This window comes from Bubalus bubalis, chromosome 7 (genome assembly GCF_019923935.1).
Source record: "Bubalus bubalis isolate 160015118507 breed Murrah chromosome 7, NDDB_SH_1, whole genome shotgun sequence".
NCBI classification, from domain to species: Eukaryota; Metazoa; Chordata; class Mammalia; order Artiodactyla; family Bovidae; genus Bubalus; species Bubalus bubalis.
Genome location: NC_059163.1, coordinates 31482790 through 31496771, shown reverse-complemented (window position 1 = coordinate 31496771; position 13982 = coordinate 31482790). Strand labels below are relative to the sequence as shown.

The window sequence follows — 13982 nt, the reverse complement described above, 5'->3', positions numbered from 1 at the left end:
TACTTTCACCACAACAAATATGAAGGTGAAACTCGAGAATACTGGCACTGGGTCACTAGCTTTACCTGAAGATTAAAAACCTACATGAAACAGATAATGGTCTATTTTACATATATTTCCCCTAGCTCACCAAAATGATTGTCTTCAGAGTTTATGTTCATTATTCCTTCACTGTCTCCCCTGCAATCGAGTTCTCTGAATAAATACAGGGGTTGAGTTACAATTAAAAATAATGAGACTCCACTGGGCCAGTATCCTTGCATGAAATAAAAGGGTGTGGGCTAATTGCAGGAGCAGAGCTGTTATGGTTTTTTTTCCTCCCATTGAGCTTCACTTTGATTGGTGGATTGGCACTTTAAATAAAGGTTTCAGGTCTTCCCTGAATGAGAGATACAGAGTGAGTCCCAGGCACAGTTCAGAAAAAATTTTTAGTCTTCTTTTCTTAGAACTATCTTGGTTGGCATCGCAAGGCAATGAGAGCACAGTGCATGCCAGCATTGAAGGTAAAATGTGATTTTATGATTTCCATGTGATTCCTGTAAGTTCTTTTCTCCTATCTCCAGGCAGCTTTTATAAAGAGGTTTTATCTTCATTTGTCACCATAAGCTGAATAATAGCTTATGGTGAACCATTATTAGCATGTTCCCAAGAAGACATGCCTAATACCCTTTCAGCTAAGGGAAAAAGACTTATCTTTCGACTTTTTTGTTATTTGTTATTATTAGTGACAGTATTAAATTTGGAAAGGTATAGGAAGTTGAGCAAATCTTCTGACTAGTCAGATTTCTGTTCGTGTAAATGTAAAGTGCCTTTTGAGTTCACAGAATAAATGAGAGATAATTCATTTTAGAAAGAGGAAAACTCTATTTAGAGGCATATTTTACACTAATATCAAAGGAAATTAAAATATTTAGTTCATTTTTATTTTTAAAAGATAATTTTTGGCATGGTTTCCTAGATAAGCTAAACATAGAATGGTATACCCTTTATACCCGCACATAAAGGTTTGTTATGAAATGACGGTTGGTTGTGTTACATTTTAAAATGCATTTCAAAATTTACTCTGGAAGCAAACAAAGTATAAAATTCTGTGACTCAAACTTTGTAGATGAATATTTCACATAGTGGAAGGGATTTTTTAATTCATAATATATTTTATGAAATTAAATTATAGAATATTCATGGAAGTGTTCCCACATGTTCATTTAGGTGGTAGCTTTGTTAAAAAAAAATCATTTAGAAATTTTTAAACTCTTCCTCAATTCATTCTAAAAATTAGTTGTTTAGCAATATTTAGTTGTTTTGATTTTGAACCTAGTCGTTTGGAAAAGCAGAGATTTGGCTGATGGAAATATTGTCTTTAAACCATTCTAAGATAAAAATTCATCTGATTTGATTCTCCAATCCAACTCTGTTTCAGATCCCACTTTTCAAAATGAAGGACATGATACTGATCCTGTGCCTCCTGAAAATGAGTTCTGCAGTGCCGGTAAGTCAGTCCTCTGGGGGTACCCTAGTAGAGACATCACCAGACACCAGACAACACTGAAGGACTTAGCTGAATGTCCACAAAGGGACTCATTGGGATTAATCCAGTAGTATCTTCCTATTGAGTGAAAAGTTATAGCTGCCTAGATGTCAGCCTTTACCATTCAAAAAGAAACTAAAAGTGAAAGTTGTAGTTTCTCAGTCTATCTGATTCTTTGCAACCCCAGGGACTATAGCCTGCAAGGTTCCTTTGTCCATGGAATTCTCCAGGAAAGAATACTTCAGTGGATTACCATTCCCTTCTCCAGGGGATCTTTCCTGGAGATGGAACCTGGGTCTCCTGCATTGCACACAGGCTCTTTACCACTAAGCCACAGGGAAAAGCCTTACCAACCAAAAGCAATACCCAAATATGTAATTTTCCTATTCACAAAGATATTTTAAATATTCCAAAGACAACTCCTATTATTCAACTCAGAGTTCGGTCTTATTCAACTCAGAGTTATAAGATGTATGTGGTGTCCAATGATGTCACAGCACAGATTTATTATCAACTACCTGCTATCATTATGAAAGTGAAATGGAAAAAAGAAATTTCTCCAAAAAAGTAAGGTACATTTTCTTCTTCACTTTTAAAAGAACAATATTAGCCAAATTCCTATGGTTACAAAACTGAGCTGAGTAATTCCATTTGAAGCTAGCAATTACCAACAGATTTGCTTTACAGGGAGATATTGTGTGACTGAAAGCTTAAGTTTCTTAAATGAAAACTTGCCATGGCAATGGAGCTAATTGTGTGTTAGAGTCCTGCACGTGGCACATTCTCTCATATACTGAGATGATTTCATACGAATACCATCCTTTGAGCACTGAACTACTCCCATCAATAGTATGCGATTCAGTTTACATGAAGACTTTATTCAGCTGCTACATGAATTTGGAAAACATTGACTAAGCACCTGCCATGAATCCAGCAACATGCTGGAATTGGAGACATGAAGATAAATGTGACGTGGTTTCTTAAGAACCTTGTAAGTGGCCTCAAATGAACTTTAAATATTTAAGTTTCTTGAGACAAAAGTTCTTTGGGTGTCTTAAACTATTTTGGAAAGGAGGGGTGGCAGTGAAAACTGATTACTAGGATGAAAACCTCCATTCTACAGATAAAAAGTGTCTATTCCACTGCTCAGTGTGAATTTTAAATGAAAAAAGAAAACTGAAGTTGCCACCTTAGCTGACCTTTGTATGATACTGACACTGGGGTCACCTCAGCCACCAACCGTCAATCTGACACTCTTGGAACCTATAATGGTCCACAACTGTGTCAATCAGGTCCACTCCAAGAAAGAGGACTATTGCTTAGGATTGTCAACTGACTGCCTGCCCAATCAGATGTTCTTTTACTTCCCACTGGGGAAGATATCCTCTGTCTACATTCATGTAAATATTGCTCATTAATGCATGACTTAGATAAATAGAAGCAAAGTGTTCTTTGTCCTGTAGTTGAATATGTTCCTGTTACCTTATTTTCGTACTGGCCAAAAGAAGGGTCAACTCTCACATTCCCTAAAATTCTGAACAATTTGCCCACCACACACACACACACACACACACACATATCACTCTTTTTGCCTACACAGCTAACTTTTTTCTCTTCTTGGAGTATTTGCTACACATTTATAGCTCCTTTCCTTCTATCCATTTGCAAAACTGAATTATTTGGAGAAATTTGCACCATGACTCAAATGATGGGATTTTCCGTGTGCTAAAAAGTAAGAAAGAGGATAACATATGTTTAGAAAAATGTTCCTGAAATTCTTGCTCACAGAGGAAAACTATGTACTTGTGTGTTTTTCTATTTTAAATGTGTAAGGAAGTGTCTCGTCATTAAAAAAAAAAAAGGGGTGGTGAGTTTCTCTTGAAAGAGAACACCAATTATTCTTATTTCCATTTAGGCGTTTCCTCAGCAACCTGGGATACCAGGCATGGCTAGTTTGAGCCTTGAGGTATGTATTGTCAGAGTACTTACATACAATCATTACATTGGTTTGTTTCTGATAAGAGAGAAATACAAGGGCTGTTTCTCAGTTTGCTGAGCCAGAAGTCAGTGGTTGTCCTCCTGTGAAGTTCTAGAGAAGTTTATGACATTTATTAGAGCCTCACCTTATAATTTTACTGCAGTTTTAAATTTTTAGGTGTTTTGGGCTTTAGAACACCATCTGTATGCAAATCAAAGCAATACTAATATTTAATACTGAATACATTAATTAAAACACATTGTTCTGAATTCACAAATGGTTTATACTTAGTTCCTTCTCATTACAGTGTATGATAAAGTTCTGATGAGGAAAGTTTATCTTACAAAATTTAATTGTATATGAGGTCTGTAAACAGCATTAACACTGTAAGATGCTACCTCCTGCATAGACTCTGTTTGTCTTATTGCAGTTCTTATAACTAATATATACTCTGCTTAGAAAATCCCAGCAAAATAGAAATGTTTCAGCTATCAGTAAAAAGTATACGCAGTTAAGAATAGAAAAATGTTTATGAGATTACAAATTTTTCACAAGGTCTTACAAAATTTATTTATATCATGACAGTCTAAGGGTAATCGATACTTATATGTGCTAGCTTGTTTCACATGGAAGTTAGTTTCATTGAATTACTTTTTTTCTTACTTTCTAGCTTAACCTCAACTCAAAGCCTTCTAAACCTCTCCCCAGGAAAAAATGAAATTGACTTCCTGTAGAATTGGCAGCATTCTTGACCATCTGTCTAGATACTTACCATTTTCTCCAGTATTTTTTATATTTATTATTCTCAGGGCTTTTTTTTTAATTGGGAAAGAGGTAGGGTTGTTTTGTTTTGATTTGCTTTAGTTTGTTTGCCTCTGTGTGTGCGTGTTTTTTTTCCAAATGTCTCTTTGAGCTGGATTTGTAAAAGGCAAAGTAAATTAAATGGGAGGAAAAGAGTCAATGAGACAATGCCTTCATGATTACGTTGATACTTCAGTTGAATGGGCTATTTTCCCATGTTTCAATATGACCTTCACTTAAATATTATCTCTCTTTTAATTAATGATAAAAAGTAAGCTCACTATTTTAATAGCAGTAATAACAACAATGGCAGAATCATATTTAACATTTCCACTTTTTAGTGATGATTTGTGTCTCCTATCTTATTCAAATTGACCCACCCCAAACTTTGTCTTAATATTATGATATGTCGAAAAATCAATTGTGTCATACACAAAAGGAACATATGTGGGAAACACTAACTGAGTTTTCTTTTTCTTGATAGACAATGAGACAGTTGGGAAGCCTGCAGGGATTAAACCTGCTTTCTCAGGTAATTGTATTTTCAAATATTTCTTATTGCAAATATTCATGGTATTTGTGGTAGTGATATTAGCAGCAGCATTGTAATTCATCAAGTTTTTTTGAGAATAAACAATATCCTAACTACTAAAAGAGCAAAAAGGAACTGAAATAACCTACAACAAAATAAGGACCTAGGATGGGATAGGAGGAAAAAATAAAAATAATGTTGAATTTTCTTTAGTACAAAAAAAATTATTTTTTATATTATCATTTTTATTATACAGCCCAAAATATGAATGCTTCTTAAAAAGCAAAATCTCAAACAAGTTTATGGAAATATTGCAGACTGGCTCAGAATAGAAAGCAAATATATTGGAAGACTTAACTATCCACATTAATGAATATCTCTCTTACTTTTGCTTTCTGCACTTTCTGTGATCTTTTTAGAAAATGAAAACCAAGACAAAACTGAAATATAATCATACAATTTTTTTCCTCCATGTCTTTAGTATTCAAGATTTGGCTTTGGGAAATCATTTAATTCTTTGTGGATGAATGGTCTTCTCCCACCACATTCCTCCTTCCCATGGATGAGACCAAGAGAACATGAAACTCAACAGGTAAGTTAGTTGCATCAACGTGTCTGAAACTTCAAGCTTTAAAATAATCCTCTGCTTGCTTTCTCTAAGTTGTCCTATACTAACCACAGACAGGTAACATTAATGAATACCAAAAAAAACCCAAGTAAAATAAATCAAAATCTATAACTGTTTTTAGCCCTTAGGAAACTTTAAAATGAAATGGGGTCCAGAATTTCAACCCATTTTGTATATCTATTTCAAATGGGAAGTTATGGCTTCCAAAATAAAAGAGACCTATGTTAAAGATTTGAGCAGTAATAATAAATAAACTAGACTCAAAATGAAAGCAGGCTATATCCTGGAAAAATCTAATTTTAGTCAAGATTTCCTAAATACTAAAAGACACATTTAAAATGATGCCAAAGTCCTAGTTAAAACACCATGAGCCCTGTAGCAATTAATAAATATATTAATCAGTTAATTATTATTTATTTGGTGCCTAATAAATACATAAGCCAAACGATAGATTGGCTTTCACTCCACAGATTGGGAGTGAAAGTGAAGTCATTTAAGAATGGCTCTAAAGTTTATGAAATTTCACATCAGATTAGGGGAAAAGACAAAACAACACATTACAAGGTGCTGAGTTGTGAGGTATAAGCAATGAATTAAATGTAAGTACTAATGAAAGCCAGGAGTTTAGAGATGGGAAATGCTTGAAGAGGTAAATCAGAGTTCACATTGTGGTGAAACTTCTAAGCCACTTTGAAGTGGCTGCAACCAATTTAAAAATCATAGGAAGCTATTCACAACAGGTCATTTCAAAGAGGAGCAACCAAGCATGGTTGCTTGAACAGGAAGCTTTGATTTCAAATGATTTTCCACAACAAACAGCATTACTGACCAAGCTACATTTAGTGGGACAGTAAATTATGTTGAGGGTGATTCTTTCTCCATATAATTATTTCCAAATTGAATTCATGATGCCAGAATTCAATTGATATTTTACTTGGTTATCTTTTCTCTTTCCAAAAAAAATTTATCATCTATCATGTGCCAGGAACTTAGAAGCTAGTTAAGTCCTGGGGCTATGAAGATAAAGAAGACAGAGTATTCTGTATTAGTTGAATAAGGGATAAAGTCATGACATAAATCATTGTAATCCACTGAGAAGATGGTAACACAGAAATACACAGAGGCAGTTGGAGGAACATAGAGGCAGTTGGAGGAACCCAGAGGAGGAAATGGCTCATTCTACCCAGAAGTTCACATAGCTTCCCATCTACATGAGCAGTGGTAGTCAGTCCCAGTGGAAGCAAGGGAGGTACACACCTACCAGTCTTACCCAAATAACATTGCCTTTAAGCAAATAGATGCTTTCTATGTAACACAACTTCACGGCAAGTCCCATAGACTCTCTTGCAAGTACAAAGTTCCCCAAGACCTTTCTCTTTAAAATTCTAGACCCCACAGTTCAGTGAGCCATCGCTTCCTGACGCTCCTTTCAAATTTCTCTGCAGTATGAATATTCTTTGCCTGTGCATCCCCCACCTCTCCCATCGCAGCCATCCCTGCAGCCTCAACAGCCAGGACAGAAACCTTTCCTCCAGCCCACCGTTGTCACCTCCATGCAGAACGCAGTCCAGAAGGGCGTACCTCAGCCTCCGATTTACCAGGGACATCCGCCCTTGCAGCAAGCAGAGGGGCCGATGGTTGAACAGCAGGTGGCGCCATCAGAAAAGCCACCAACGACCGAGGTACCCCTCCCCCCTTATTTCTCTGAAGTCCTGTCAGGATCATCCATTAACTTGGTGAACGAAAACCGATTTGCAGAGCACATTTAAATAATCAGAGCTTTGGGTATAATGAATGAAAATACAAATATGTGTCCGAGCAATTGACATATTTGGGAGTAGAACATAGATATCCATTCCTGCCCTCTCCCATCTGAGATGGGGGGTATGGATTCTAAAAGATCCTGTTCCTATAAAACTGGTCTCTTAGTTGCAAAAGTGAAAGCTTTCACTGAAAATAGGATAGTCCAGAGAAGTCCAGGCTTCCTATCATCAAGCTCTTTTTCAGTGCTAGAAGACTGAGAAGAGTGATTGATCTCTCAGCAGTGCAAGCAGTATTCGTGCATTACTATTTCTCTGTCTGGTAGCTGCTGTGTGTAGTGTAGTCGTTAAGCCATGTCGGACTCTTTGCGACCCCATGAACTGTGGCACACCAGGCTTCCCTGTCTCATGGGGTGAGATACTCCTATCCGGTGGTAGAGAAGACAATCAGGCAAAAGTACTGTGTGATAAAATAGAGAAAAAAGCAATGGACAGGAAAGGAAGTGCCCATGTAACTAGTATGTTGCAGGCACTTAACATTCTCCAATATCATCCTGACTCCCATCCTATAAAGATAAATATAATCATCCTTTTTTAAAGAGAAAAAAACAGATACTGAGAGGTTATAAAATGTTCCCAGTATCACACAAAAATTAAGTGACAGGGCCAGGGTTCAAACCAACCTGTCAGGCTCTGATCCCAAAGTTCATTACTTTCTATGCTACAAGACCAAATTTGTGACAGACATGTCACATCCCCCTGCTGTGCACTTGAGTCGTGTCAGGAAGGGGCGACTGTAATCTTGTAGGTTGTATCCTCCAAGCTGAAATGAAACTAAAAACATGGAAATTCATTTTAGATTGTTTATTTATGTAATCATAAAAAGGATCAGAACCCTTTAAGTTCATTTTGTCTATTCTGATTGCTCAGTAATTTTAATATTTATCTGTAATGCAGCTACCAGGAATGGATTTTGCTGATCTACAAGATCCACCGGTAAGTACAAATCTCAATAAGATACTTTCTTGGGAAATACATCTCTATACTTTAAGGAAGAAGAGTAAAAAATTTTAATTGTCCCATTTATTCATAAATATGAAGTATAATGGGTTGCTTTGTTTTCTTAAATATTAAACACTTAATATTTATCATAGTAATTCATCTTAAAATGTATTTCATATAACTGTGTAATGGGAAATGTCTGTAATGGGAGGTTTGCTGTGTTATAGCAAATATGAATTGCTTATTCTCTTTCTACCATTTAAAGATGTTTCCAATAGCCCATTTGATATCTCGGGGACCAATGCCACAAAATAAACCATCTCAAGTAAGTTTTTTTAATACCATTTCTCTGTTTGTAATTTATTTAAAAACTTCTCTCTTGGGAATGCATTATGTGATGATTATTGTATTTATATTTAGCTTTACCCAGGAATATTTTACGTGACCTACGGAGCAAATCAACTGGTAAGTCCTTATCCTATTTTAATTAAATGTTACCTTAGGAGATAATATTATAAAATCCAGGTCTCCAACAACAGATCCCATGTTTTCTGACTGCCAAAGTTAGCAACCGAAATGGCAAGGAGGCACACTTCCTATATGGATGATTCTGGCCAGGCATACAAACACACACACACACACAATGGCATTAAAGAAAAGGTAAATAAATTTTCTATCAGAATTATCCAAATTGGCTACATTTATTCAATAATGATTCATCTCTCCACTTTACTCCACCTCTGGACACAGCATTAATACTAAGGTTTAAGGAAAGACCAATTGACTTTTTTCTTGAGTATCTACAAAGATAATAGGAGTCAGCTGGTTCATAATATGATTCAGCGTTTCTTTTTGAACAGAACGCTCCTGCCAGACTTGGCATCATGAGCTCAGAAGAAATGGGGGTGAGTAATGTCTTCAAACTCTTCTTAAAACAGTGGCCAAGGGAGAACAGTCACAGATGACTGGCTGCAAGAGGCATTGGCCATGAGTGTAGCTGAATATACAACATGGGACTCAGGTTGTTCCACTCCAAAACCAAAAGCTGGATTCTGAAGCAGCATGCAAAGAATCATCACATTTCCCATATAACTGTTTCTGAGTGATGAGCATTCTTGCACATAGGATTTTGCCCCATTTCTTAAATGCACAGGAGCACAGGAGCAATATCTCTTGAAAAGCCATCACTATTGAACAGCAAATGCTTCAAACCAAAAAAGAAACACACGGTTCACGAAGTTCCCCTTACTTCTCAGACCATTTAACCCCTCAAAACAACAAACTCAACAAAATAACAAATCTTTTTAGACCTCAAAATTGAGAGATCAAAAAGAAAAAAATTAACCAAATTTAAAATTTGATTATTGTAAAATTCCAAGTACATTAATGACTTAAGTCAAGTATATTCTTACTCTGTTATCATTATCCATGCATATTACAACTTTAAAATTTGAGATCAACAGACTTACAATTGGAATTTTTCTCTCAGAAATTTCTATGTTATATCTGTTAGAACACAAAACAAAACCATACTAAAGTAACAAACCATTATCAAATCACATCAAATTAATAAATACAGGTCATATCAAATTAATAAATACACATTAGCAAGCTATCACTAAAAGAAAATTCAAATCTCAAATTATTGAATGCCTTCTTGTGAGTGAGACATGTAAAAAGACCCTCTGGAGATAAGTTAAATAAAATAAGGTTTCTGATCTCAAGGAGTTTACAGACTAATCAGTGGGAAAAATAGATACCAGAGCAGATAATGTGATAAAGGTCACAGCCCAGGGTTTCAAAGTATCATCTCTGGAGGAGATGATGTGAAAATCTGAGAGTGGAGAGCCATGAGAAGGTAAGAGGAAAAAGTACTGCCTCTACATAACACAACATACGTAACTGACTCTATAAAACAGGTTGAAAATTCAAGTGACAATTTTCATTTTGTAATTTTATTTAACTTACTTATATTCTGCCTCAATCTTAAAAGATTTTCCTGTAGCTTATAAAAAAGACAATAAATATAACCAAAAAAACTGAAGATAGAATTTTAAAATGAGTCAAAATGAGAATACAGATATGTAAGTTATAAGGCCATGCACAACCATTGTAAGTAGCCCAAGATTTTGGTTCTGAAATGTTTTGCAACAAAGGTAAAAAAAGGAAACATGGTCAGTTCTAGAATTTTAACTGTCCACAGGAAGAAAATGTTACCATTTTTCCAGAGGAAGGAAGGAAGGAGGGGAAGAAGAATGAAAGAAGGAAGGAAGAAAAATTTTTAAAAGAAAAAATATTACATGGGGCTTCGCTTCATTAATTTGAGAAATACTGAGAAATGATATTGACAAGGTCCTCCAAAACTGCTCAACCAATTTAGGAATGGATCAGATTTATGTTTGTTTTACAATGGCATTGCCCGTTTCAGCTGCTTATTGTCTTCTTAAAACTAAATTCAAACTACCTTTTGCCTGTAGACGTGGTTCTTCCCTACTTCCCTGCTTCTCTTCTTTCCTTTCAGCAAACATTCAAAGGGTCTTCATCTCCCTTTCAAAGAAGTGAGCGCCCCACTCAGAAAAATGCAGAAGTCAATTTAGTGAGAAATGTGCTTATGCAAAGCTGTCAGCCAATTTCCTGTTCCCTATCAGTTTTTTTTTTGTGGCTTCTCAGTGAATTTGACCAGGTATAATTGCATGGTACAGTTAACAGTATGTGACAATAGTGTCTTTGGTAAATGGTTTTTTCCAGGGAGGAAGAGGAGACCCCCTGGCCTATGGAGCCATATTCCCAGGATTTGGAGGCATGAGGCCCAGCCTTGGAGGGATGCCCCACAACCCAGACATGGGTGGGGACTTTACTCTGGAGTTTGACTCCCCAGTCGCTGCAACCAAAGGCCCGGAGAAGGGAGAAGGAGGTGCACAAGACTCCCCTGTGCCGGAGGCCCACCTAGCCGATCCGAAAAGCCCAGCTCTCCTTTCAGAGCTAGCACCTGGTGCCCTAGAAGGGCTTCTTGCTAATCCTGAGGGCAATATTCCCAACCTGGCAAGGGGCCCTGCAGGGCGCAGCAGGGGATTCCTTAGGGGAGTCACCCCAGCAGCTGCCGACCCACTGATGACCCCTGGATTAGCTGAGGTTTATGAGACCTACGGTGCTGATGAGACCACAACTCTGGGTCTCCAGGAAGAAACGACCGTGGACTCCACAGCGACCCCTGACACTCAGCACACATTGATGCCAAGAAACAAGGCCCGGCAGCCCCAAATCAAGCATGATGCGTGGCATTTCCAAGAGCCCTGAGAGTCTGGAGATATCGGCTACTTTCTGTATGCACAAGCTCCCCAGCTTTGTCCCCATAGCATATCTGTTTGCAAAAACACTTATTACCCTTCTGCAGCAAAGGCATTAAAAGTGCTAAGCACATATTAATAAATACAAGTGGCTAGAAATAGTGTAGGTCCCCTTCTTGCTTTCATTCTCTTATTGAAATAAAATGTGCCGCCTGTCTCTGTGATTTAGAAATACTATTAATAACATCAGAGCAAGTCAAAGGGTCTCTGCATTTGAAAATCACTGTTTCTTAGCTATCTTGGCATTACAGAATTTCTCCCACTAGCATGACACTGTTATATCCAGGAAATGTGACACTACTTTGGAAATTTTTCTTTAAGCAAAGGCATATATTCTTAGAATTATAAGTTATTTCATTCAAACGTTATTAAATGGGGACTGGTCGACAATCCCTGACTGGTATTACTGGGTTTGGTTTACTGGATTTAAAATTCTCATTTGTAGAGTATTTTATTTAATCTAGTAAAAACATTTAGCCTATTTTAAATAAAGAATTTTTCTCACTGAAAATATCAGGAATTATACGCTTATTATTTACATATATTTAAATGGTTAAGAGAAGCATACTCATGCCCTGCCTTTGCTACTCTTTAACTCATTTTATTCAACTTGTTTTCCTTTCCTGGCAAGTTTATTGAGTATCTACCGATGCCCTCAGCACTGTGCTAGGGAACAGGGACACAGACAGCCCCTTCCTCTGAGCTTTCAACAGGGGTGATTGACAAGTAGACAAACAACCACAGTAATAACAAAAATCTGGTGGCTCAGATGGTAAAAAATCTGCCTGCAAAGAGGGACACCCGGGATCGATTCCTGGGTGGGGAAGATTCCCTGGAGAAGGGAATGGCAACCCACTCCAGTATTCTTGCCTGGAGAATTCCACAGACAGAGGAGCCTGCCAGACTACAGTCCATGGGATCAAAAGAAATGGACACAACTGAGAGACTAACACACACACATATACACACGCAATAACAAAAACAGCCACTCAAGGTCAAACTTGAGTACTTTACATGTATTATCTCTCAACAGCACTGCAGATTAGATACCCCCAACCCCCCAACGCATATGAAAAGTGCTATAACAAGATCAAGTACAGAGTACCCGGGAACCACAGAGATTAGGGCATCCTCAGGCTAAGGTTAGGAGTATGCGAGGGGCTGGGAGGGAATCACACAAGTTTTCTCAGAACAGTATTGAAAGCATCTGCAGAACGGGGCCTCCGAGAGGAAGAACCCAAGAGTCATGTGGGCATCATGTGAGAATTAGCTCATTTCTGTGAAACATAATGTGGAAAAAAGGAACCCAGATAATGATCAGTACTTGTCACCAAAGCTAGGGTTGTATCAGCCAGGGCTACTTCTGTAAATCAAGAGGTTCCAAGGCCAGATCTGAAAAGTCACCTTACCCCTAAAAAGTAGCCTACTCCCTCATTCTCTCCATTTCCTCTCAAGATGCCCAGACCAGGCCTCAGAGTCTGTGCAACTCAGATTCCCCTCCATCTCTTGTGGAGATTTTGGAGAATAAGCCAAGGAAAAGAGCCCTGAGATGCCTCCTCACCTGGGCTATTTCAAGAGCCTTAACAGGACCATGCAGCCACTTCTTATTTCCTCCCTCTCTTCAGGCAGAGCTCTTATTTCCTCCCTCTCTTCAGGTGAGCTAGGCTCACCCCCACTCCATGGGTTGGAGCTGAAGGAGAGATGCAGGGGATAAAAATTCAGTTTGTGTCCCATAGTGGCTCTGGCAAAAGTGCAAGGATAAGAGAATGACAGCCATGGTAGCCAGCAGACACCCACTGAGACCAACCTTAGCATTCCAGACAGTCTCCTAAAAAACAATGCCATTAAAGACAGGTATGAGTTCAAACCTTGACATCACATCTATTATCTATTAGTCTTTGAAAGTGAGACTTTGTCTCTCTGCTCCTGTGTTTTCGTGTCCCTAAGGGAGTCAGAGTGCAACTCACCCCACAGGGTTGCTGTGAGAACCAAATGAAATAAAGTCCACAAACAAAACTGCCACATCATAGTAGTTTCCTTCTTTTCCTACTGATCCTTTTCATAAGGAGAACCTAACAAAACAGCTTCAGTAATAGTGGGTAAATGGAATATTCCCACGATCTGATGAAACTGTGCTTTTCCATTCACACTCCATACCTACCCCTTTTGTCCTTTTTTGGAATTCAGAGCAAGCATTTACAAGATCACATATGCTGGTTTCCCTGATAAATACTGTCATATAACAGGCTCAAAGTTGGTCTCTGCTATTGGCAGGTGGGCACTTAATTGTGTTAATAGTTAGATCAACTTTGACAAGGGGGATACCAGGTTTTTGATACCATACCACCATGGCCACTTCAAGCACCAGTCCATGAGCAAACACCGAGGTGGGTTCAATATACCACA

The 13982-nt window shown here is 37.8% G+C and overlaps 1 protein-coding gene across 5 annotated transcripts; it reads left to right on the top strand.

The window, feature by feature from the left end:
* Positions 1 to 274: 274 nt before the first annotated feature.
* AMBN (ameloblastin) lies at positions 275 to 12070 on the top strand. 5 transcript variants are annotated; one of them, XM_025289952.3, is made up of 11 exons: positions 278 to 503; positions 1421 to 1489; positions 3444 to 3494; positions 4792 to 4839; positions 5321 to 5431; positions 6958 to 7149; positions 8185 to 8223; positions 8495 to 8554; positions 8650 to 8694; positions 9090 to 9134; positions 10978 to 12070. In XM_025289952.3, the coding sequence occupies exons 1-11, from the start codon at positions 474 to 476 to the stop codon at positions 11524 to 11526; spliced, it is 1239 nt and encodes a 412-aa protein (XP_025145737.1). In that variant the 5' UTR covers positions 278 to 473; the 3' UTR covers positions 11527 to 12070. The 5 variants fall into 5 exon arrangements, with proteins under 5 accessions (XP_044801740.1, XP_025145737.1, XP_025145735.1 ...); XM_025289950.3 differs by having other exon boundaries at positions 279 to 503; positions 6913 to 7149; XM_044945805.2 differs by lacking the exon at positions 3444 to 3494 and having other exon boundaries at positions 275 to 503; positions 6913 to 7149.
* Positions 12071 to 13982: the final 1912 nt, after the last annotated feature.

What these genes read in the sequence shown, in the direction of transcription:
- AMBN (XM_025289950.3), top strand. Translation starts at nt 474, where the DNA reads ATGAGAGCACAGTGCATGCCAGCATTGAAG. An exon ending in AGTGCATGCCAGCATTGAAG is followed by an intron (nt 504 to 1,420) that starts GTAAAATGTGAT and finishes ACTCTGTTTCAG; the next exon opens with ATCCCACTTTTCAAAATGAA. An exon ending in CTGATCTACAAGATCCACCG is followed by an intron (nt 8,224 to 8,494) that starts GTAAGTACAAAT and finishes TACCATTTAAAG; the next exon opens with ATGTTTCCAATAGCCCATTT.